The sequence below is a fragment of the Chiloscyllium plagiosum genome, unplaced genomic scaffold, assembly GCF_037043375.1.
Source record: "Chiloscyllium plagiosum isolate Xiang-an unplaced genomic scaffold, Cpla_swu_hap1 HiC_scaffold_29, whole genome shotgun sequence".
NCBI lineage: Eukaryota > Metazoa > Chordata > Chondrichthyes > Orectolobiformes > Hemiscylliidae > Chiloscyllium > Chiloscyllium plagiosum.
In genome coordinates, this window is record NW_028270167.1 from 5,748,916 (window position 1) to 5,771,216 (window position 22,301).

At 41.1% G+C, this 22,301-nt stretch overlaps 1 protein-coding gene and 1 long non-coding RNA gene across 3 annotated transcripts in view; one reads left to right on the top strand and one right to left on the bottom strand.

The window, feature by feature from the left end:
* Positions 1 to 9,935: 9,935 nt before the first annotated feature.
* The window catches only part of LOC122540581 (coatomer subunit delta), a 42,885-nt gene continuing 30,519 nt past the window's right edge, over positions 9,936 to 22,301 (top strand). For both annotated transcript variants that reach the window (XM_087976323.1, XM_043676460.2), the window contains exon 1: positions 9,936 to 10,089. In XM_087976323.1, coding sequence (XP_087832449.1) covers positions 10,087 to 10,089 — 3 coding nt within the window. In that variant the 5' untranslated portion in view covers positions 9,936 to 10,086. The remainder of the gene's footprint in view (positions 10,090 to 22,301) is intronic.
* On the bottom strand, positions 15,280 to 21,451 carry LOC122540583 (uncharacterized). The gene is made up of 3 exons (XR_006309357.2): positions 21,306 to 21,451; positions 18,220 to 18,371; positions 15,280 to 15,646 (listed from the first exon to the last, which is right to left on the bottom strand). It is a non-coding gene; the product is annotated as an uncharacterized LOC122540583 (long non-coding RNA).

Here is a 22,301-nt window from a genome sequence, read left to right on the forward strand (position 1 = left end):
CACCGGCAGTGGAGGCAGCACAGTGGTATACAGTCGGGAGGGAGTTGCTCTGGGAGTCCTTGACATTGATTCCAGACTCCATGAAGTCTCATGGCTTCAGGTTAAACATGAGCAAGGAAACCGCTTACTGGTTACCATGTAACTTCCTCCTTCGGCTGATGAATGAGTACTCCTCCATGTTGAACAACACTTGGAGGAAACACTGAGGGTGGCAAGGACGCAAAATGTTCTCTGGGAGGGGGGTTTCAATGTGCATCACCAACAGGGGCTCAGCAGCAGCATTACTGATCGAGGTAGTCAGGTCCTAAAGGATATAACTGCTAGACTGGGTCTACGTCAGGTGGTGAAGGAACCAACTAGAGGAAAATACGTACTTAACCTCGTCCTTACTCATTTGCTGGCTGCAGAAGCATCTGTCCATGACAGTATAGATAAAAGTGACCACCACACTGTCCTTGTGGAGATGAAGTCTCACCTTCACATTGCAAATAACCTCCATCATGTTGCGTGGCACCATGCTAAATGAGACAGACTTCAAGCTGATCTAGCAGCTCAAGACTGGGCATCCAAGAGGCGCTGTGGGCCATCAACAGCAGCAGAACCATACACCAGTACAATCTGCAATCTCATGGCCAGGCATATGCCCCCACTCAACCATTACCATCAAGCCAGGAGATCAACCCTGGTTCAATGGAGAGTGCAGGAGGGCATGCCAAGAGCAGCATCAGCCATACCTAAAAATGGGGTGTCAACCTGGTGAAGCTACCAAACAGGATTAATTGTATGCCAAATGCATAAACAGCGAGTGATAGACAGAGCTAAGCAATCCCATAACCAATAGATCAGATCTAAGCTCTGCAGTCCTTCTACATCCAGTTGTGAATAGTGGTGGACAATTAAACAACTCACTGGAGGAGGAGGAGGCTCCACAAATATTCCCATCCTCAATGATGAAGGAGCCCAGCACATCAGTGCAAAAGATCAGATTAATGCATTCGCAACGATCTTCAGTCAGAAGTGCCGAATGGATGACCCATCTTGGGCTCTTCCAGTGGTCCCCAGCATCACAGATACCAGTTTCCAGCCAAATCCCACAAATGAATAAATTTTTTTTAAAAAACTATAGAAAGCATCCTATCTGGATGCATCATAGCATGGTATGGCAACTGCTTTGCCCAAGATCACAAGAAATTACAGAGATTCATGAACACAGCCCAGTTCATCACACAAATCAGCCTTCAATACATTGACTCTGTCTGTTCTTCCCACTGTCTCAGGAAAGCAACCAACAGAATCAAAGACCCCTCCCAGTCCGGTTATACCCTCTTCCACCATCTTCATCAGACAGAAGTTGAAGAAGTTTAAATACACATATGATCAGATTCAAGAACAGCTTCTTCCCCATTGCTACCGGACTTTTGATCTGACCTCTCAAATGTTAATGTTGATCTCTGTCCTTGCACCGTCTTTGCAGCTGTAATACTGTATTCTACAATCTGTTCTGCTACTCTGATGTACTTTGTATTGTACAATCTGTCTATTGAACAAGCAAAAAAACACTCAGCAGATGTGACAGCAATAAATCAAATCAAATTCTTCTCAACCTCTCCTCTCACCAGAGGCATTGTGATTCTCAGGTTAAGACACCACCAGTTTTCTCGCTATACTGATAAAGCAGACATCCAGTCTGGTAGGACTACAGTAACTTTATCTTAGGTCTCAGTTAGCTGAACAATATTGCAGTGATGCCAATAGTTTGAGCTCAATTCCCACATCAGTTGAGCTTTCATTAAAGGGCTCTCCTTCTCAATCTCCTCCCTTGCCTGAAATGTGGTGAATGTCTTGTTAAACTACCACCAGTTGTCTATCTCTAATGTGACAGCAATCCCATTGTCCTCTGGGAGTGAGATAACTTTACCTGACCTTCAGTGCATTTCCTTCATCATGTGATCCCTGTTTTCAGTCCTTTGACCATCATCCCAACTGCTATTCATGGTTCTGAAGACTACATCTGTTGTAAAGGAAAACTTGACATCTTTAGCAAACTTTCTTGTCTTCAGGTGTAGTTCTTGTCCCTAAAAAATTATTCATGAGTACCTTGTATTCAGTGAAAGCCCCAGAGGGTTGTAAGTCTTTGGAATTTCCTTCCTAAAAAGGCAGTGCCCAGGAGTGTACCTTAAGATATGAGGCTACGCCGGCTAAGATGGAGAAAGTGCCGGCAAGCTGCAGCCTCCCGGTAACCACTTTCAAGTTGGGATTTGGTGCTGACCAGTTGCTCTCCACTACAGTATCTGGAAAATAGCAACCTGCATGTAAGAGTGGTGAGGTTAGATAAGAATAAGAAGGGATAAGCCCCTTTCTGCTCTCTAATGAGATTCATGACCAGCCACTAAAACCTTCAGTGGAAAATCAGACCGTTTCTTCTCAAAGCTTAAAATTCAAATTTTCATTCTGGCTCATTTTGTCAAGATCTTGAGAGTGTTTATATTTTTCAAAGGCGGCAAAATTCAATCCAGTGAAATTCAATATAAAATTGATTTGCTGAATGAATAGTTGAAGGAGAGGAGGACAAAGGAAATGTTTCAAAGGCTCTTTGAAAGCTTCCTTCAAGAATTGCTACATAGATGTCACATGTAGGAGACCCTTGTTCAGAAGAAACCAATTTGGAGGAAGCTCCTGTATGAAGAGACAAAATTCTTTAAGAACACCTATCGTCAAGGGGAAGTACAGAAAAGGACCAGGAGGAAGGAACACTAACAATCTCAAGGATAAGAGTCAATTCCATCTCCCGGAAACACCGTCCAAATGTGTGGTCACAGATGTGGCTCTAGGATCAGGCTCATCAGTGGCCCAAGTATCCATGGAGTCCATGACCAGTGACTCAGAATTTCCTAGGTGGCCAATCATACTCATTAGCAAGTGATTGAATTATAGAATCCCTACAGTGTGGAAACAGGCACTTCGGCCCAAAAGTCGACACCAACTCTCCGAAGAGTAATCTATTCCTCTACCCTACATTTCGCTTGATTAATGCACCTAACCTACACATCCCTGAACACTGTGGGCAATTTAGCATGGCTAACTTACCTAACCTGCACATTTTTGGATTGTGGGAGGAAACTGGAGCACCCGGAGGAAACACATGCAGATAAGGGAAGAATGTCCACACTCCACACAGACAGTCACTCAAGGCTGGAATCAAACCCGGGTCCCTGGTGCTGTGAGGCAGCAGTGCTAACCACTGAGCCAGCGTGCCGCCCCAAATTGTTGATTGATGAAATATGTATTTACATCAAGCTTTACTTTCCTTGTTTCAGATAGATGCCAACAGTTGACTGAAGAATTGGAAATTTTCTTTGTAACTTGATCATATCACCAAAATCAAATTTGTTGTTTATACAGCTCACTGTTGTCTGTGACCTTACTTTGTGAACATTGGTAATCATTTTCTTTTCACATAGAACAATCCTAGAGAACAATCCCAGTGGATAGTGGAAACAGTAATTCCATCTTTTAAAGGAAACATAGATAAATGTTTGAAGTCACCAATAGCAGGTTATGTGGAGAGATCACAATGTTGGGATCTGTTTGGATTAATCTTAAAGAACTGGCAGGAATAAAATGACCATGATGTAAAACTTTTCGTTCACAGTGAGGCAATTAAGATTTGATTTGATTCGATTTATTATTGTCACATGTACCGAGATACAATGAAAAGTATTGTTTTGTGTGTTAACCAGACCAATCATACCTTACATAAGTACATCAGGGTAATAGGATAGAATGCAGAATATGGTGTTACAGCCACATAGAAGGTGCAGAGAAAAAGCAACTGTAATATATGAGAGGTCCATTCATAAATCTGATAACAGGGAAGAAGCTCTTCTTGAATATTTAGATATATATTTTCAAACTTTTGTATCTTCTGCCCAATGGAAGAGGGTGGAAGAGAGTATACCCAGGGTGGGTGGGCTCTTTCGCTATGTTGGCTGCTTTCTGGAGGCAACCGGAAGTGTAGATAGAGTCAATGGATGGAAGGCTAGTTTTCGTGATGGACTGGACTGTATTCACAACTCTCTGTAATTTCTTGTGGTCTCTGTAATTTCTTTGTCATACTTAATTGTGATGATCCAGAGAGGTTACTTTCTGTGGTGCATCTATAAAAATTTGTAAGAATCATTATGGACATGGTGAATGTCCTTAGCATTCTGCAGAAGTAGAAACCTTGGTGTGCTTTCTTGATTGTAGCTTCGATGTAGATGGACCTGGACAGATTATTTATGATATTACTCCTCGAAGCTTGATACCATCTCCACCTCAGAACCATTGATACAATCAGGGGCATGTCCTCCACTCCACTTCTTGAAGTCAATCACCAGCATCTTCACTTTGATAACATTGAGGGAGAGAATGTTGTCTTTACACCATGCTACTAAGCTATTTCTTTTCTGTGATCTTGTCGTTATTTGAGACCCGATCACAATGGTGGAATCATCAGCAAATCTGTCAATGGAGTTAAAACTGAATTTGGACACATAGTTATGGATTTAAGGAGCATAGTAGGGGGCTGAATATGTAGCCTTGCAGGGCACTGGTGTTTGGAATTATGGATGAGGAGGTGTTGTCACCTATCCTCGCTGATTGCAATCTGCGGGTCAGGAAGTGAAGAATCCAGTTGCAGAAGTGGGAGTTTGGAGGTGAGTTTAGTTGGAATTATAGTGTTGAGGGTGGAGCTAAAGTCAATAAATAGGTCTCTGACATAGGTACCCTTTTATCCAGATGTTCCAGGAAGAGTGTATGGCCAGGAAGATGGTGTCTACTGTGGACCTATTGCGATGGTGGGTGTATTGTAGTGGATCAGGGGAATCTTGAGGCTGAAGTTGAGGTGTACCATTACTAACTTCTTGAAGCGTTTCATAATGATGGCTGTCAGCATGACTGGGCGCTAGTCATTAAGGCACACTATCTGATTTTTCTTTGGCACTGGGATGATAGTAGTCTTCTTGAAGCATGTGGGAACCTCACATTGAAGTATGGAGAGGTTAGAGATGTCTGCAAATACTCCTGCAAGCTGGTCTGCATGGGATCTAAGTGCATGGTTGGGGACTCCATCCAGTTCAGTTGCTTTCCTTGGGTTCACTCTCAAGAAGGCCGATTTGGCGTCTGCGGCAGTGACCATGGGTACAAGTGCACCCAAGGCTGTCGGAGCAGGTGACATCATTTCACTGATGTTCTGTTCAAAATGAGCATGAAATGCTTTGAGTTCATCAGGGGATGGATGCATTGTTGCCAGTGAATCTACTTAACTTTACTTTTTGGCCTATTGTATCGTGTAAGCCTTGCCACATGCTGCAAGGTCTAAGGAAATGCAAACACAGTAAAATAATTGAAAATTGGGGCTGGTTTTCCTTAGAATAGGGAACATATGTTGAGATTTGTTATTTAAAATCAAGAAGGGCTTGTACAATAGAGATATAAACTTCCAAACTTAAAACAAACAGTTAAGTTAGAAGCAGGATTTGGCCATTCAACCCCTTCAATCTGCTCTATGTGAGAAGATATTGGCTGATGTAATTGTAACCTGAACTCCAGACTCTCAGCTCCTGATAACCTTTCCCCTGCTTACCAAGAATCTATCATTGCCTGAAAAATATTCATGGACTCTCCTTCCACTGCCTTTTGAGGAGGAAAGTTCCAAAGACTCATGACCCTCTGAGAGAAAAGAATTGACCTAATCTCTGTTTTAAATGAGTGATGCCTAAACTGTAAGCCCCTGGTTGTAGATTCTCCAAAAGGGTTTCTCCACATTGACAAGACCTCTCAAGATCCTGTATATTTTTAATCAAGTTGCCTCTTAGTGCAGTGGATATGAGTGCAGTGTATCCAACTTTTTGTCATAAAACAATCTAGCCATTCCAAATATTAGTCAAATACATCTTTGCTTAGTTACTTACAATACACTTACATCCTTTCTTGAACAAAGTAGCCAATACTGTGCACAGTATTTCTGATATGATCTCACCATTGCTCTTTAAAACTGAAGCATAATCTCTCTAGTTTTGCATTTCATTCCATGCTCAATAAACAATAATATTCTACTAGCTTTTCCAATTACCTGTGCTGTTCCTGCATACAAACTTCCTGCAATTCACACACAGGCACATTTGGATCTCTCTGCATCTCAGAGCTCTGCAATCTCTCACCATTTAGATAATGTATTTACTTTTAATTCTTCCTGCCCAAATACACAATTTCATATTTTCTTAATTCATACCCAATAAGCCACATCTTTGCCCGTTCACTTAATTTACTGATATATCCCTTCGTACCTTCCTTACCTTCCCAAATTTTTGGCCTATCTGTGTCATCAGCAAATTTAGCAACTATACCATCTCTTCATACAAGTCATTTATAAAAATTGTAAAATGTTGCCCCAGTACTGTTAACTGTGACACATTACGTGTTACACCATGCCAACCAGAAAATGGCCCATTCATGTCTACTTTCTGCTTTTGCCAATGTTCTATCTACGCCACATATTATCCCCAACACCATGAACTTTTAATTTTGTTGTAACCTTTGGCATGACACCCTATCCAATGCCTGAAATCTAAATACACTGGTTCCATTTATTCCCACATCACATAGTTACTTTTTAAAATTCATTCATGGAATGCAAGCATCACTGGTTAGGCCAGCATTTATAACCCATCTCTAATTGCCCAGAGGGCAGTTAAGAGTCATCCAAATTGCTGTGGGTCTGGAGTCAAGTGTAGGCCAGACCAGGTAAAGATGGCAGTTTCCTTTCGTTTGGGATTTTCTTGAATATAGACAATAGATTCATGGTCATCATTAAACTCTTAATCCCAGGTGTTTATTGAATTCAAATCCTGCCATTTGCCATAGCAGGATTTAAATCCGAGTCCACACGATATTACCTGGGTCTCTGGATTTACAGTCTATTGATAATGCCACTAAGCCTTTGCCTACTCTTTACTTCTTCAAAGAACTGCAACAAACATGATTTCCCTTCCTCATGACCATGTCGACTCTGATAATTTTGAATCATTCTAAATGCACTGCTGTTTGAGAATAGGTCCAAACATTTTCCCTCTGACAGATGTTAAACAAACTTGCCTGCAGTTTCCTGCTTCTGTTTACATTTTTTTTGAATAAAGGAGCTACATTCATTATCTTCCAAACTAATGGGAAACACCTGTAAAATTAAAGACAGATTTATTTCCAGTAATTGAGAGATCTAGACTGAGGTAACAAAAAAAAGTTAAAATTGACAGAAAGCAGTAGAACCCTTTTTCAGGTAGAGCATTATGAAGGTCTGGAATGCACTACAAAATTTAAGGATTGACGTAGACAGCATGTCAAGAATTGCATAGTTAGGTAGTTGAAGGATAAGAGAATAAATAACAGGATAGGAGAAACAGATGAGCACATGGAGTGCTGCTGCTTGTTTAATAATAAACCTTCACAATGACTGGCTGAGCCAAATGGCCTGTTTGTGTATTGACATTTATTTAATCCAATAGGAATCTCACACCTACAAGTCAGATGGGTTTTCCAGCTCCCAGAGGATAAATAAGAATTTGGGCATAGGAGATCTCAGGTTACACTCAAAGTTAACTGTTTACTTTCAAATTTGGTTTAATGTTTTCTGTTTTTATTGTATATTGTATCTGATTGAGAATGCAAGGGTATTAACCCCCCTTTCCATGCTATTGACCTGACAATGTACACTCCTGTTTTTATCAGAAACAATTCAGTTTCACACTCTTGGCGAAGCATTTGATTTTGATTTTGAACCACAAATAAATACATGTTGTAAACTTTCACTAAGTTTATAATAATGTTTAATTTGACAGTGCGAGTTTTCTATTTTCTTTTAAATTTCAGTTTGCCAGTTTGGATAAAGTTTTCATTTTAAAAATGAAATTACAAGGCACTTATTGGAAACTTTATGGAATATTGCATCTTTTTCAAAGTTGTTACTTCACAGTGTGCATTTTCTACACATCTTTAAAATCCAATTTTTGCATTGGAAAAGGAATTTTTTTTAAACCAGAAAGTAAATATTGCAAAGTTTACTTAGTTTTATTTGAACTTCCAATGGATTGAATTTTACCAAAAATCGGACTTATGGGTAATACAACTAACTAGTTGCACAAAGCATCTCTTTCCTCACCCCATGCATTAAAATTACTTGTACACTTTTGTTTATTCATTTCGGGCATCAATGGCTGAGCAATTATTTATAACCCATCTGTAATCACTCAGGGGGCAGTTGAGAGTCAACTGCATTACTGTGGCTCTGATGTCAGGTTAGGATGATAGATTTTCTTTCCTAAATGAGATTTAACAGGCATTAACAATGGTTACATGGTCATCATAAGACTAGTTATGTATTCAGACATTTTAATTTAATTAAAATGTTACCATCTGCCATGGTCAGATTTAAACTGATGTCTATAGAACACACTCTGGGGTTCTGGTTTACTAATCCAGTCACATTAGAATTGTGCAATCTCCACCACTCAAAAGTTTATAGAGAATCAGCGTTACTGAGTGAATGGTATGTAATTATTGGGAATATAGGGCTGCAATGTAAATGATATTGAATTATTGGGGCTAAAGCATAAATGGTATGCAATTATTACGGATAAAGTGTAAAAGAAAATTGAATTATTGGTGATACAGAGTGAATAGTATTGAATTATTGGGGATACAGAATGGATGATATGTAATTATTGGGGAGATGAAGAGAATGGTATTGCACTTTTGGGGATGCAGTGTGAGTGGTATATAATTTTTGGGGATACAGTGTGAATGGATATAACTATTAGGCATACAGTGTGAATGGTAAATATTAATGGGAATACAGTGTGAATGTTATATGATTCTTGGAGATACAAAGTGAATGGTATAGAATTCTTGGGGACACGGTGAATAGTACATATTATTGTGGATACAGTATGAATGGTATATATTGAGGATACAGTGTGAATGGTATAGAATTCTCAGACACAGGATGAGTAGTATATATTATTGGGGATACAAAGTGAATGGTATAGAATTATTAGGGCACAGGCTGAATGGTATGTACTATTGGGGATACAGTGTGATTGGTAAATGCTATTGGGATACAGAGTGAATGGTATATAATTCTTGGGGATATGGTGTGAATGAAATATGTTATTGGGGATACAGAGTGAAGGGTGTAGAATTCTTGGGCATACAGAGTGAATGGTATATAATTATTGGGGATACAGTGTGAATGGTATATATTTCTTGGGGATACAGTGAATGGTGTATAATTCTTGGGGATACAAGGTGAATGGTGCATATTATTGGGAATACAATTTGAATGATATATAATTCTTGGGGATACAGTGTGAATGGTGAATATTATTGGGAACATAGTGAATGATATATAATTCTTGGGGATACAGTGTGACTGGTGTATAATTATTGGGGATACAGTGAATGGTGAATAATTCTTGGGGATACAGTGAAAATGATAGAATTCTTGGAGGTACAGTATGAATGATATATAATTGTTGGGCATATAGTGTGAATGATATATAACTCTTGGGGATACAGAGGGAATGCTATATAATTCTTGGAGATACAGTTTGAATGGTATATAATTCTTGGGGGATAAAGTGTGAATGATATATAACTCTTGGGGATACAGAGTGACTTCTATATAATTCTTGGGGATACAGAGTGACTTCTATATAATTCTTGAGGATGCACAGCGAATGTTTGGGGAAATAGTTGATTGGTATATAATTCTTAGGGATACACAGTAAATGGTACATAATTTGGGGGGATACAGTACTGCTTCTACTCTGGGATTTCATGAATGGGGAGGTGCCACTGCCCTTTGACCCCGGCGGGCCCCTCACTTCCGGTTGGAGACGTGGCCGCTGCCGCCATCTTGCCGGCGCTCGGATCGCCGCAGGTTCGGTTTGTCCGCTCTCGGCCGCCCGGCGACAATCTCCTCACAGCCATAGCAACGACAGCAGCAGCAGCAGCAGGCGGCAGAAGGAGAGGCCGACGGTGGACGCGAAGATGGTAAGAAAGGGAGAAGCTTTGTGTCTTTAGCCCTCCTCCTCTTCTGGCTGTCAGGCTGGGCCTGCCCAGGGTAGGCCGCAGGGGCCACAAAGAGCTTTCCTGAGAGCTCCGTCCCGTCCCCACTGCCCTGCCCGCCCCTTACCACAAAATATCTCATTGAATTAACCTCGGCGCTGGCCTTTAAACGACGGCGTGGCTGCTATCACAGCGAAACTGGACTAAATCCGGAACAGAACTGGCCTCTTTTTTCCCCCTTTTAACGAAAGGTACTGTTGTTAAATGCTGTTCGTGGATCTTAATCGACAGTGAAACCAATGCGACATGGCTCCCTGCGACCCATAACGTCAGCCTGCCTTTCGGAATAGGTTAGCTAAAACTTATCATCTGCCCGAAACGTCTTTGCTCATTTGCCATTCTCCATCAAAACACTCAATCTTGTGTGATCCTGAGGGTGACTATAAATAAACAAACAGAACATTTCCTTCGTTAGGCAGTCAAGGAATCGAAGTCTTATTTGGAGACCCTTTTGTCAGAGCCTTTTCAAATGATCCTGAGTTTAAAATAGTTTCTGTATTTCCAACAATATCTAATTTCAAGCATTCACCCTTTCTCTCCTTTCTTGTTAGTCTGTTTCATCCCCCTTACCCTTTAGTGTTTTAGTGTAGGGATGGCCTGTCACATTTTTTACCTACCATCTAGATGTGACACATCATCACTTCAGATGCAACGGTCCAGGATTGAACAGTGTTAGAAGCTCATCTTATTTGAGAATGATTCAAGTTGAGGTTTAAAATAGACCTTTTTTTCAAAAGATACCATAACTTTTCCTATAGGTTTGTGTACATAAGCATCAGTTCGAGAGTTAATCTGAAGTTTTTAAGTTGTTGTCACTAAGACAATGAGCCCTCACTGTCTTCATACTTGTTTTCAGTTATACATTTTTTTGAGGGTACAGTACTGCAGGGAAAGTTAAACTTTGGGTTTCACCTCTTTGTCATCAGAAAAATCCAAATCTTTGAAAATGTGATCACTTTTTGTGAAACGTGTGCAAAATTTTAGGGCTTGCATATGTCATTTCAATACTTGTGTATTGATTAGTAGCAACAACTTTGATCTTAAAATTTTCAGGCTGAAATTGTTTTCTTACTTTAGAAAGATGGAACAGTGTTGCTGTTTGGAACAGGTAAATTTGAGGTCGGGGTGGAAGGTGTTAGTAAAGTGGATGAACTGTTCAACCTCCTCGTGGGACCACGAGGTAGTCCCGATACAGTCATCGATGTAGCAGAGGAAAAGGTGGGGGGTGGTGCCAGTGTAGCTGTGGAAGATGGACTGTTCCCACATCTGACGAAGAGGCAGGCATAGCTGGGGCCCATGCGGCTACTCCTTTGGTTTGGAGGAAGTGGGATCTCCCAGACCATCCATAACCTCATCACCTCAGGGGATCTCCCATCCTCCGCCTCATAGTCCCACAGCCCCGCACCTCCTGCCCAAAATCCACAAACCTGACTGCCCCGGCCAACCCATTGTCTCAGCCTGCTCCTGTCCCACCGAACTCATCTCTGCATACCTCGACATGGTCCTGTCCCCCTTAGTCCAAGAACTCCCCACCTACGTTCGGGACACCACCCACGCCCTCCACCTCCTCCATGATTTTCGCTTCCCCGGCCCCCAACGCCTTATCTTCACCATGGACATCCAGTCCCTATACACCTCCATCCCCCATCACGAAGGACTCAAAGCCCTCCGCTTCTTCCTTTCCCGCCGTACCAACCAGTACCCTTCCACTGACATCCTCCTTCGACTGACTGAACTGGTCCTCACCCTGAACAACTTCTCTTTCCAATCCTCCCACTTCCTCCAAACGAAAGGAGTAGCCATGGGCACCCGCATGGGCCCCAGCTATGCCTGCCTCTTCGAAGGATATGTGGAACAGTCCATCTTCCGCAGCTACACTGGCACCACTCCACACCTTTTCCTCCGCTACATCGATGACTGTATTGGCGCTACCTCGTGCTCCCACGAGGGGGTTGAACAGTTCATCCACTTTACTAACACCTTCCACCCCGACCTCAAATTTACCTGGACTGTCTCAGACTCCTCCGTCCCCTTCCTAGACCTTTCCATTTCTATCTCGGGCGACCGACTCAACACGGACGTTTGCTATAAACCGACCGACTCCCACAGCTACCTAGATTACGCCTCCTCCCACCCTGCCCCCTGTAAAAACGCCATCCCATATTCCCAATTCCTTCGCCACCGCCGCATCTGCTCCCAGGAGGACCAATTCCTATACCGAACAACCCAGATGGCCTCCTCGTTCAAAGACCGCAATTTCCCCTCAGACGTGGTTGACGATGCTCTCTACCGCATCTCCTCCACTTCCTGCTCTTGTGCCCTTGAACCCCACTCCTCCAATCGCCACCAGGACAGAACCCCACTGGTCGTCACCTACCACCCCACCAACCTCCAGATACATCGTATCTTCCTTCGTCATTTCCGCCACCTCCAAACAGACCCCACCACCAGGGATATATTTCCCTCCCTTCCCCTATCAGCATTCCGGAAAGACCACTCCCTCCGCGACTGCCTCGTCAGGTCCACACCCCCCACCAATCCAACCTCCACTCCCGGCACCTTCCCCTGCAACCGCAAGAAATGCAAAACTTGCGTCCACACCTCCCCCCTTACTTCCCTCCAAGGCCCCAAGGGATCCTTCCATATCCGTCACAAATTCACCTGTACCTCCACACACATCATTTACTGCATCCGCTGCACCCGATGTGGCCTCCTCTACATTGGAGAGACGGGCCGCCCACTTGCGGAACGTTTCAGAGAACACCTCTGGGACACCCGCACCAACCAACCCAACCGCCCCGTGGCTGAACACTCTAACTCCCCCTCACACTCTGCCAAGGACATGCAGGTCCTTGGCCTCCTCCATCGCCAGACCATGGCAACACGACGCCTTGAGGAAGAGCGCCTCATCTTCCGCCTAGGAACCCTCCAACCACAAGGGATGAATGCAGATTTCTCCAGCTTCCTCATTTCCCCTCCCCCCACCTTATCTCAGTCCCAACCCTCGGACTCAGCACCACCTTCTTGACCTGCAATCTTCTTCCCGACCTCTCTGGCCACGCCCCTTTCCGGCCTATCACCCTCACCTTAACCTCCTTCCACCTAATGCATTCCCAACGCCCCTCCCGCAAGTCCCTCCTCCCTACCTTTTATCTTAGCCTGCTTGACACACCCTCCTCATTCCTGAAGAAGGGCTTATGTCTGAAATGTCAACTCTCCTGCTCCTTGGATGCTGCCTGACCTGCTGCGCTTTTCCAGCAACACATTTTTCTGCTACAAAGATATGCAGATTGTTTGTTGAGTTTTAGAAAGCTGCATGTTGGTGATGTACTGCTGTTAAATGGAAATTCAAAACTGTAGTGTTCTTTATCAAATGTTATCCTTTTTCTTTAAGTCGACTCCCTGGTGAGTTGTTCAGGGTGTAGCAGATTTGCTGTGATATTAGCCATAGAGTTTCCAGTTTGACTCCAGGTTTCTACTGACTAAACTTACCTCGGGCAAAACAACAATTGGCCAAATTCACAATCGTGGACTGAAAAGCCAGTGGTGCTTGCTGTTAGATATTTATTGACCTGTACCATAAAGTGCCTGTGAATGTGTAATAATCATAGAATTGGATATGGTTGGACTTGGATATGATTTCAGGTCCTTGCAAACCTACACCATGTTTGCATGGCTAACCATGATTGATTACAATTCAGTCACTGTTAATAGGTCAAAGTCCTGGAACTGTCTCCCTGAAGTTCACTTTACCACATGAACTGCAGCAGTTCAAGAAGGCACTACCATCTGAAGGGCAATTAGGTGGTCAGCCAAACCTATGCCCCATGAATTTATAAAAGTCATTGTGGGAAATATTAATTTATGAAGGAGTTGTCTGATTTGGAGTGTGTTAGCTATATGGAGAGGTTGGATCAACTTGGATTGTTTTCACGAGAGGGTTGGAGGCTGCGAAGTAACTTGATAGACCCTGCTAGGCGAGGTGTTAGGAGCAGATATGATACCAATGTTTAAAAGGCATTTAGACAGAGACCCAAACAGACAGGGAATGGGAGAAGATGAACTATTTGTTGATGGATCAGATTAATTTAAAACAGTGTCGTGATGGGCCAAAGGGTCTGTTCCTATACTGTACTATTCCATGTTCTAAGTAGTGAAGGCTGTCGGCACCATGGAAGAAAGATGAAAATGTTCAAGATATAGTTCAATGGACTTTTAGGCCCTAAGGGAATCACGGAATATGTGGACACTGAGAGAAAGTGAAGGTCAGAGATCAGCCATGACATGATTGAATGGTGCGGCAGGTTTTGAAGGGTCATATGGTCCAGTTGGAATTCTTGCCACAGTGCTTGGAGGTGGTGTTTAGGATGGTGGTGTAGGCTGCATAAGAGCCTGACAGTGTTTCACAAGCCTGCTAAAGTATAATGTTAAGAGGCTTGCTGTGGTGTTGACAAGTCTAACTCAGTATCTCAACCACTTGTTATTGAGAGTCTCATGTAGATACAAAGGTTGACTTATGTTTTTGCATAAGTGAATGCAAGATGATCTTGGCTGTTTGAGTTTTGACATATTACCATTGGGAAAACTGTAAATTCACTTTAAAAATTGCAGACTCAGAAGAGAAAAAATATGCAAGCTTTTTTACAAGGTGCAAATAGGAGTAAGTTACCAAATTGTCCTGGTGAGTTGTGTGGGACTGCAACAAATGGACCAACTGGCCTGGCTGATTGGAAAGAAAGATCCTGTATTTACAGAGGAACCTCGATTATGCAAACGACACAGTCAGGGAGTATTTTGTTCGGATAATCGAATGCTAGGTAACAGTTTAGCCAAGCATCAGGACTTGTGATCTTCGGATAATCTAATTGAAGTTTCTCTGTATGTTGTATTTTCAAGTCCTCATTTAGCTTCATAGCCAAAATGCCTTCAGCAAGAAGTCCCAGGTTGATGTTCCATCTCAAACCCTTTCTGAAATCCCTAACATCATAAGTGCTAGTCTTCAACCATTCCAGTTCATTCAACATAATGTGAAGAAAGGGCTGAAGCCACTCGATTCAGAAAAGGCTTTGGGCACTGATAGTACCCTGGAAAGAGTATGGATGAAGTGCTTTGGAACTTGCCACTCTCTTTGCAAGCTGTTCCAGAACATTGGCATTTCCCCAACAGTGTGAAAAATGCCCAGAAATTATATGACCATTAAAAGTAGGACAAATCCAATCTGGCCAATTACTAGCTTATCAGTTTATTCTTAATCATCAACAAAATGATGCAAGTTGTTATGAATGGCACAGTTAGCAGTAACCTGCTGAATTTAGTTTCTGCTAGGATGACTTGGTTCATGATTTTGTTACAGTCTTGATTCACTTGACTTCAGAGGTGAGGTGAGATTGGCATCAAGTAGCGCTTGACCGAATGTGGTATCAAATAGTCCAGGCCAAACTGAAGTCTGGGATTTGGGGGATCTTCTCCATTGGTTGGAGTCCTGCGTAGCACAAAGGAAGATGATTGTTAGAGTCCCCACCTTGTTCCCAGGGAAACTAATGCTCATGCCACGTGACTGCCAGGTAGTTAGTGTTTCAAACAAAAGAAAATCTGATCATTACCCCTTAACAATCAATTGCATTCTAATCTATTCTAACCCTGGGGGCCTTCAGCAAATACAAAAAAAAATTGAAATTGACGTGCCATATAAATATTGTGACTGCATGACCAGGTTAGAGACTGGGAATTAAGTAGTGACTAACTTGATTGCTTTCTCCCAAATGTTATCCACTGTTTGCAAGCAGAAGTCAGGATGTAATAAAATATTCCTCACTGATTTGGATGGATGAATGCAACTGCAAAAATACTCCAGAGCCTCAACATTTTGAGGACAAACTGTGGGAGTCACTAGCTCGACTAGTCTTCGTTGCCCAGAGGATGATTTTGAGTCAGCTATGTTGCTGTGTGTCTGGAGTCACATGTAGGTTAGACTAGGTAATGACAGCAAATTTGTTGTTCTAAAGGACATTAATGAACCAGATGGGTTTTTTATAATTGACAATGGTTACATGGTCGCCATTGGACTAATTTTTTAATCCAGTTTTTAAAGTTGATTTTATATTTCACCATCTGCCACGTGGGATTTGAACCTATGTCTCCAGCACATTAACCTGTGATTCTAAATTACTGGTCCAGGGATAATACCACTACACCACCATCTCCCACCTAAACACCATGTGCTGATATATTAGAAATCTTCAAGGTTGAGAAGTTTTAACATTGTTGACATGGATGATATTTCCAGTTTTGGATCGAAAGTAAGGCGTCACAATAAACAATAGTTGTTAATAAATCCAGTAAAGAATTTAAGATATCTTCTCTCAGAATGGTCAATATATGAAACTTGCTATCATGTGGTGTCAACTGTGGCTTGTTGGTAGCACTGTTAGAGTTTAAAGGGCTGTGATCCATAAATTTGAGTGAAATGTATGAATTGGTAGTAAAAGTAAGCTATTCAAACTTTCAAAAGATCAGGGCTGATCTATTTGTATTCTACCTATACTCACGAATCATGGTTCCTTTTAAGCAAGGGTATCAAGTCTGCCACTGACTTAAAAATATTCAATGGCCCTGTCTTCATTGTCTTGAGAAGCAGTGTGTTCCAAAGTTATGCACCTTTCTGAGAAAAAACAAATTCCTTTCATCTGCTTTACAAAGAGGAGCCTAATTTTAATACATCTTTTGGATCAGATGTTAAATTGAAAGCTTATGCCTTCTGTGTGTCTGTAAAAGGTCCTCATTGCACTATTTTTGAAGAAGAGGTAGAGGAATTATCCTACTTGTATTGACCACTGCGCAAGGGGTCCCTGATTTACCAAGATCCAAATTAGTGAATAAAATCCCATGCAAGAGATTTTTTTAGTTTAAAAGATCTGACATGTGATCGTTTCCTCATACTTAAGAGCAGCAATTGTATAATGTCCTGTGTTATATTCCTACTTGCGTACAAATCCACTTGCAAACTGACTTAAGAATGGGAACCAGTTTGCAATTTGGACTGCCTATGTTCGTCCCTCAGCTAAAATCACTGAAAATAATCTGATGTTTATAGTTTTTGCTATGTGAAAATTGTTTCCTGCACTTTTGTTAAGACAAAGGCCACATTTCAAAAGATTCTTCATTTGTATAAACTGTTTCTTGTGTCTTGAGATTGCGAAAAATGTAGAAGTGTCAGTTTTTTTTGGCAAGAACAGTGCAAAAGCATTTGAAGGAAAATTGGACAAACATTTGAAGGAGAAAGAACTCCTGTTGACATTAATAGGTTTAGGGGAAGTAGGGTGAGTGGTAATTTTTGAAGAACATTAATATTGATACAAGTTAGTTGGGACTGGCAGCTTGTAGGGAAATGTAAAAAACATTTGTATGCAAACAGAACCACTGATGAATTCTCTTTTTAGTTACGCTGATTGTGGGATAAATATCAATCAGGGTCTGAGGACGACACCTTTCTTCTTTTGAGTAGCACAGACTCTATGGGCTGAAAGGCTTATTTTAACTTCTATGTCTTATGGTCCGATAGTCTTATGACCTTTCTTGCATCCAAATGATTAGGTAAACAAACCTTGACTTTCTTTTATCTTACGGAGAACACCACTGGGAATGCCACACATTACTCAGTGTTTTTCATAGAATCCCTACAGTGTGAAAACAAGCCATTTTTGGCCCAGCAAGTCCACATGGACCCTCCAAAGAGTTACCCACCCAGAACCATTCCCCAACCTGATTGCTCAACATATTCCCCTACTAATGCACCTAACCTACATGTCCCTGAACACTATGGGTAATTTAGCATTGCCAATTCACCTAATCTGCGCATCTTTGGATTGTGGGAGGTAACCCAGAAAGGGGGAGAATGTGCAAAACTCCACACAGACAGTCGCCCAAGGCTGGAATCAAACCTGGGTACTTGGCAATGTGAGGCAGCGGTGCTAACCACTGAATTACCCGCCCTAATTTTCATAGCTCAATGTTCAATTACGACGCTTGTTATTTACTGCAGGAATGGAATCGTACTTGAACCCACAGCCTTCTAACTCGAATACACGTGCTGTCTCCGAACCCAGCTGACACATCAGTTCTCTGGAGTGTAATTTCTGACTTTAATCTTGCTGGTACAATCAAAGTAAAATAAAAAATATGCTGAAAACGCACAGATCATGCTGCATCTGTGGAGAGAAAAATGAAAGATTTTTCAGATGGTCTTGTCAGAACTGGTACAATTAATCTTTGATCCATATCCACTAATACGTTTAATTATTAAAAATCTGTTAACCTCTGGTTTGAAGTTAACAATTCCTTTAGCACTGGCTACTTTAGGCGTGTTCCAAATTACACCAGCCTTTTGCGCGAAGAAGGATTCTCGCTTCATATTTTACTACTGAAATGCTCTAAGTCTTAGGCTATGTTTCCGGTCATACACCCCCCTGCCCCAATCACTGTAATAGTATTTCTCTTTATCCTGTTGAATCTCCTTTAATACCTCAGAACTTGCATCAAATTATCTCAAAACTTTTTAACCTTTAGAGAATGCAATTGTATGCTTTGTCAGATTTTAATTTGTATTTAGACATGCATGGAATTTGATTTTCTGTTTGAGAATAACAAGGGAAGTTGGGGAAAATTATGTTTAAAAATAGTTAATGCGTGTATTCTCCCTTGTTGTAGCTTGACCGGGTGCTTACTAGGGCACCAGGATTTGAAAGTAACTGTTTACTTTTTGATATATCTTAAGTTCTCTATGTTACAGTACTAATGTCATTACAGTAAATAGTGAACCAGTCACTGTTAGCCAGGGCCAGTGTCATTGTAGTGGGTTTGGTGCTTACTGTACAGGATTTTCCTACTGAGAAGCAAGACTGATGACCACCAAGATCTGCTAATTGCTGACTCAAAACGGGCATAATTGGAAAGTGAGGGAAAACTTGTGCTTAATGTTGCTTTGTCATTTGATCTAAGTTGACAGTGAAGTGCTTGGCTGTTTACTAGAGTGTAATGAGGTTAATGACTTTTTTGATTTGGTGGTCCTATTCTCATGCCTCTGAGTTTTGCTGGAGGTCTCTTGTTTCTTCCTCTTTGCCCCAAATACTAGCCAAAATCATGTCCAGGTTACTGCAGATGCCAGTTTCTAAGCAGCTGTAGAATGGATCTCAAATTGCAGAATAGATGTCAGTTTACTACATTTATATAAAATTTCTTGAAAAAGCACTGGACCTTCCTTCAGCATCTAATTCAATGGGATCATGGATAATTTACATCAGCTGTGTCTTCCTGCACTTTGGTCTACTGTGCTTCCTGGAAAAAAGTGGGATATGAGCCAGTGCCTGCTCAGTGATGCAAGAGACTACATTATTCATTGTAAAGACTTAATTTCTAGAGCAGCATTGTAAAATTGATTTTTGGCATTTAAAATCACAATTTCAAGTGATTTTGATGACAACAGTATTAAGTGCTCTAAATTACTTGGCAAATGTTCTGTGATTGACCAAGAACTAAAGCAGAAATTTCACGCTACTCATGTGAGCATGCCCTTCTTGCTTTAAATCAAAACACTTCTGGATCCTACTTCTGTTATTGTCTGAAATCAAATTTGGGAAAATTGCCAGTATGGTAGAAACAATTTGTTCTTTGCTATTTGACGTTTTTCATCTTTAGGAAAGTTCAGCCAAATATATGCATATTTTTGAACTTTGACTGAAGTTCAAACAGAATATCAATAAGGTTACTAACTAGGTAAGATGTTGAGAGCTCACATTGTGCATTGCTGTTCCTCACCATAAGATTATTTTGCAACATCTGTTCCTTTTGAAGAATGTTATTGTAATTATGAATTCAGTCACAATTATTATAGTTTTAAATACAGAACCCTGCTTGTTTTGACATTCAGCTTGTCTCTTCTAAAACTCTGTACTGAGATAAAACACTTCGCAATTTCCTTTTTATGTTAGAGCAAATCCAAAGGGGTTATTCTGTCTACAGCACCTAATGTTATTGCTGGTTATGAAGTTGGTGCTTTTATGTTCTAGGAACATCCTATTAAAGACCATAATGGGCTTACTATGTGGTGTTTTTGTCTGCTCTTCATTTCTTCCTCATCCAAATCAATTGGGAAAGATGTGTCTTGAGGCCTTGAGTAAAGGTGTCCAAGGTTGTCTGGATAGATTTGCCTCCGTGTGGAAGCAACTCTTCTAATTCCCCTCATTTGTAGTAGAAAATGTAGACGAGGCAATGGCTTTATCTTAATATCACCAGACTAATCCAGAAACTCAGCTAATGTTCTTTTGACCCAGGTTCAAATCCCACTGTGACAGATGGTGGAATTTGAATTTAATTTTTAAAAATCTGGAATTAAGAATCTATTGACGGCCATGAAACCACTGATGTTTGTCGGAAAAAAGTCATCTGGGATCACTGATGTCCTTCAGGGAAGGAAATTGGCCTTCCTCAACTGGTCATGTGCATCGGAACATAAATTCACCGGTCTTCTCTGGAACAGCAGTTTCTCAATGAACTGTATAGTTATTTTACAGGGAGAACATTCAAATAAGGCAACTTGGGTGACTGTTACAATCAACGAGTATCAATAGCAAAGATTAAGCCATCTGCTGTTACACAATGAATAACTGGCTTCACATAATAAATACTTTTCACCTTATTAAACTGACCCCTCAAACTGTATGCTACCTCATCTTGTTAAATGGCTCGACATAATGAATGCTTTTCCACCTTGTTAACCTATTATCCTTGCCTCCAGCACCCTATTATTAACTGCACGTTCTTATCTGATCTGAGTCATGCTAAGCTGAACCCCTTGTTTCACAAAGCTCAGAACTTGACTCTTTCCCTGCCTGCTTATACTCTATATACATTCTTATTCTCTCCTTTTATCATTTCATGATAATCACTAAGATGGCACTACTAGCTTTCATAGGACTCTGACAGCCAATATGTAAGCAAATAATTGACACACAGCATACAATGATTATAACAACAAAAATTACTAGTCCATTACAGTAATTAGAGTTTGAAAAATCCTCCCATGTGGGGAAAAAAATTCACCAGTAAAGTTCTTAAATCCACAGTTCTTACTGACCACTCCATACCTTCCAAGTCAAGTGGAAACGAGCCCGTTCTCCCAAATCTCCTTCAGACAAAATTCAGTCTATCTATCCATGCATCACTCCTTGAAGAAGTTCTTGGATAAGGGCAGTTATTCACAAGTGTGCAGAGCAGCAGCTGCAACTGCAGGCTAGATGAATGCAGCATTCTTTGCTGTTTCTGCTCCCGCTCCGCTGTTAAATATAACAAAGCCAACTGGCTGTTGTGATGTTAGCTTGATCAGTGAACCATCATATCCCTTAAATGATTAAACCACATGAGCTTTACCTTGTGTTTCAATGTCCGTAGGAAGGCCACTGACAAAAAGCGTACTGACCACCTCTTCACTGTTGTTAGCCTCTTCACTTTTCATGGTCATGACTGAGAAGCTGATTGAATCCATTGGATCAGGTTGTGGAGGGGTGGGCAGTAGTCTGAAGGTGTGTTTTACCTGTGAATGGAGAAACCCTAGAGACTACGTTAGCTGCTGAAAGTATCTTTGCATTTCCTCTCTCCATTCCATCCTTACCAAGGTGGGTTATCAGTATAAAGACAGTCTCACATTTAACTACATTAAATTGTGTCTGCCTATTTCAACATTCTTTGAATTCTTGAAGTCTGCTACTCAGTTCACTATTTATGACATGATCAAGTTTTATGTAATCCATAAACTTCTACATTGTACTGTCTAAGCAATTTAGTTAATTATAAACAATAATCGATGGTCCTAAAATCAAACTCTCTGGTACCTCATTCAGATTATTCAAAAATATTTTCCTTTAGCAAATTGATACTTGGCTAATGTGAAAGCTGTCAGGAAAAGTCTGGAGCTGCAAGAAAGCAACACAATGTTTCCTGTGCTTTAACAATTGAAGAGGCAGTTTCAGTTCAGACTTAAATCTCAAATATTCGTGGGAAACAAATGCTGTATATTTTAAAATATATTCTCCAAATGAAACTTCCCAAATAAAACAGTTGGAATTACAGTGGCAACTTTGGTA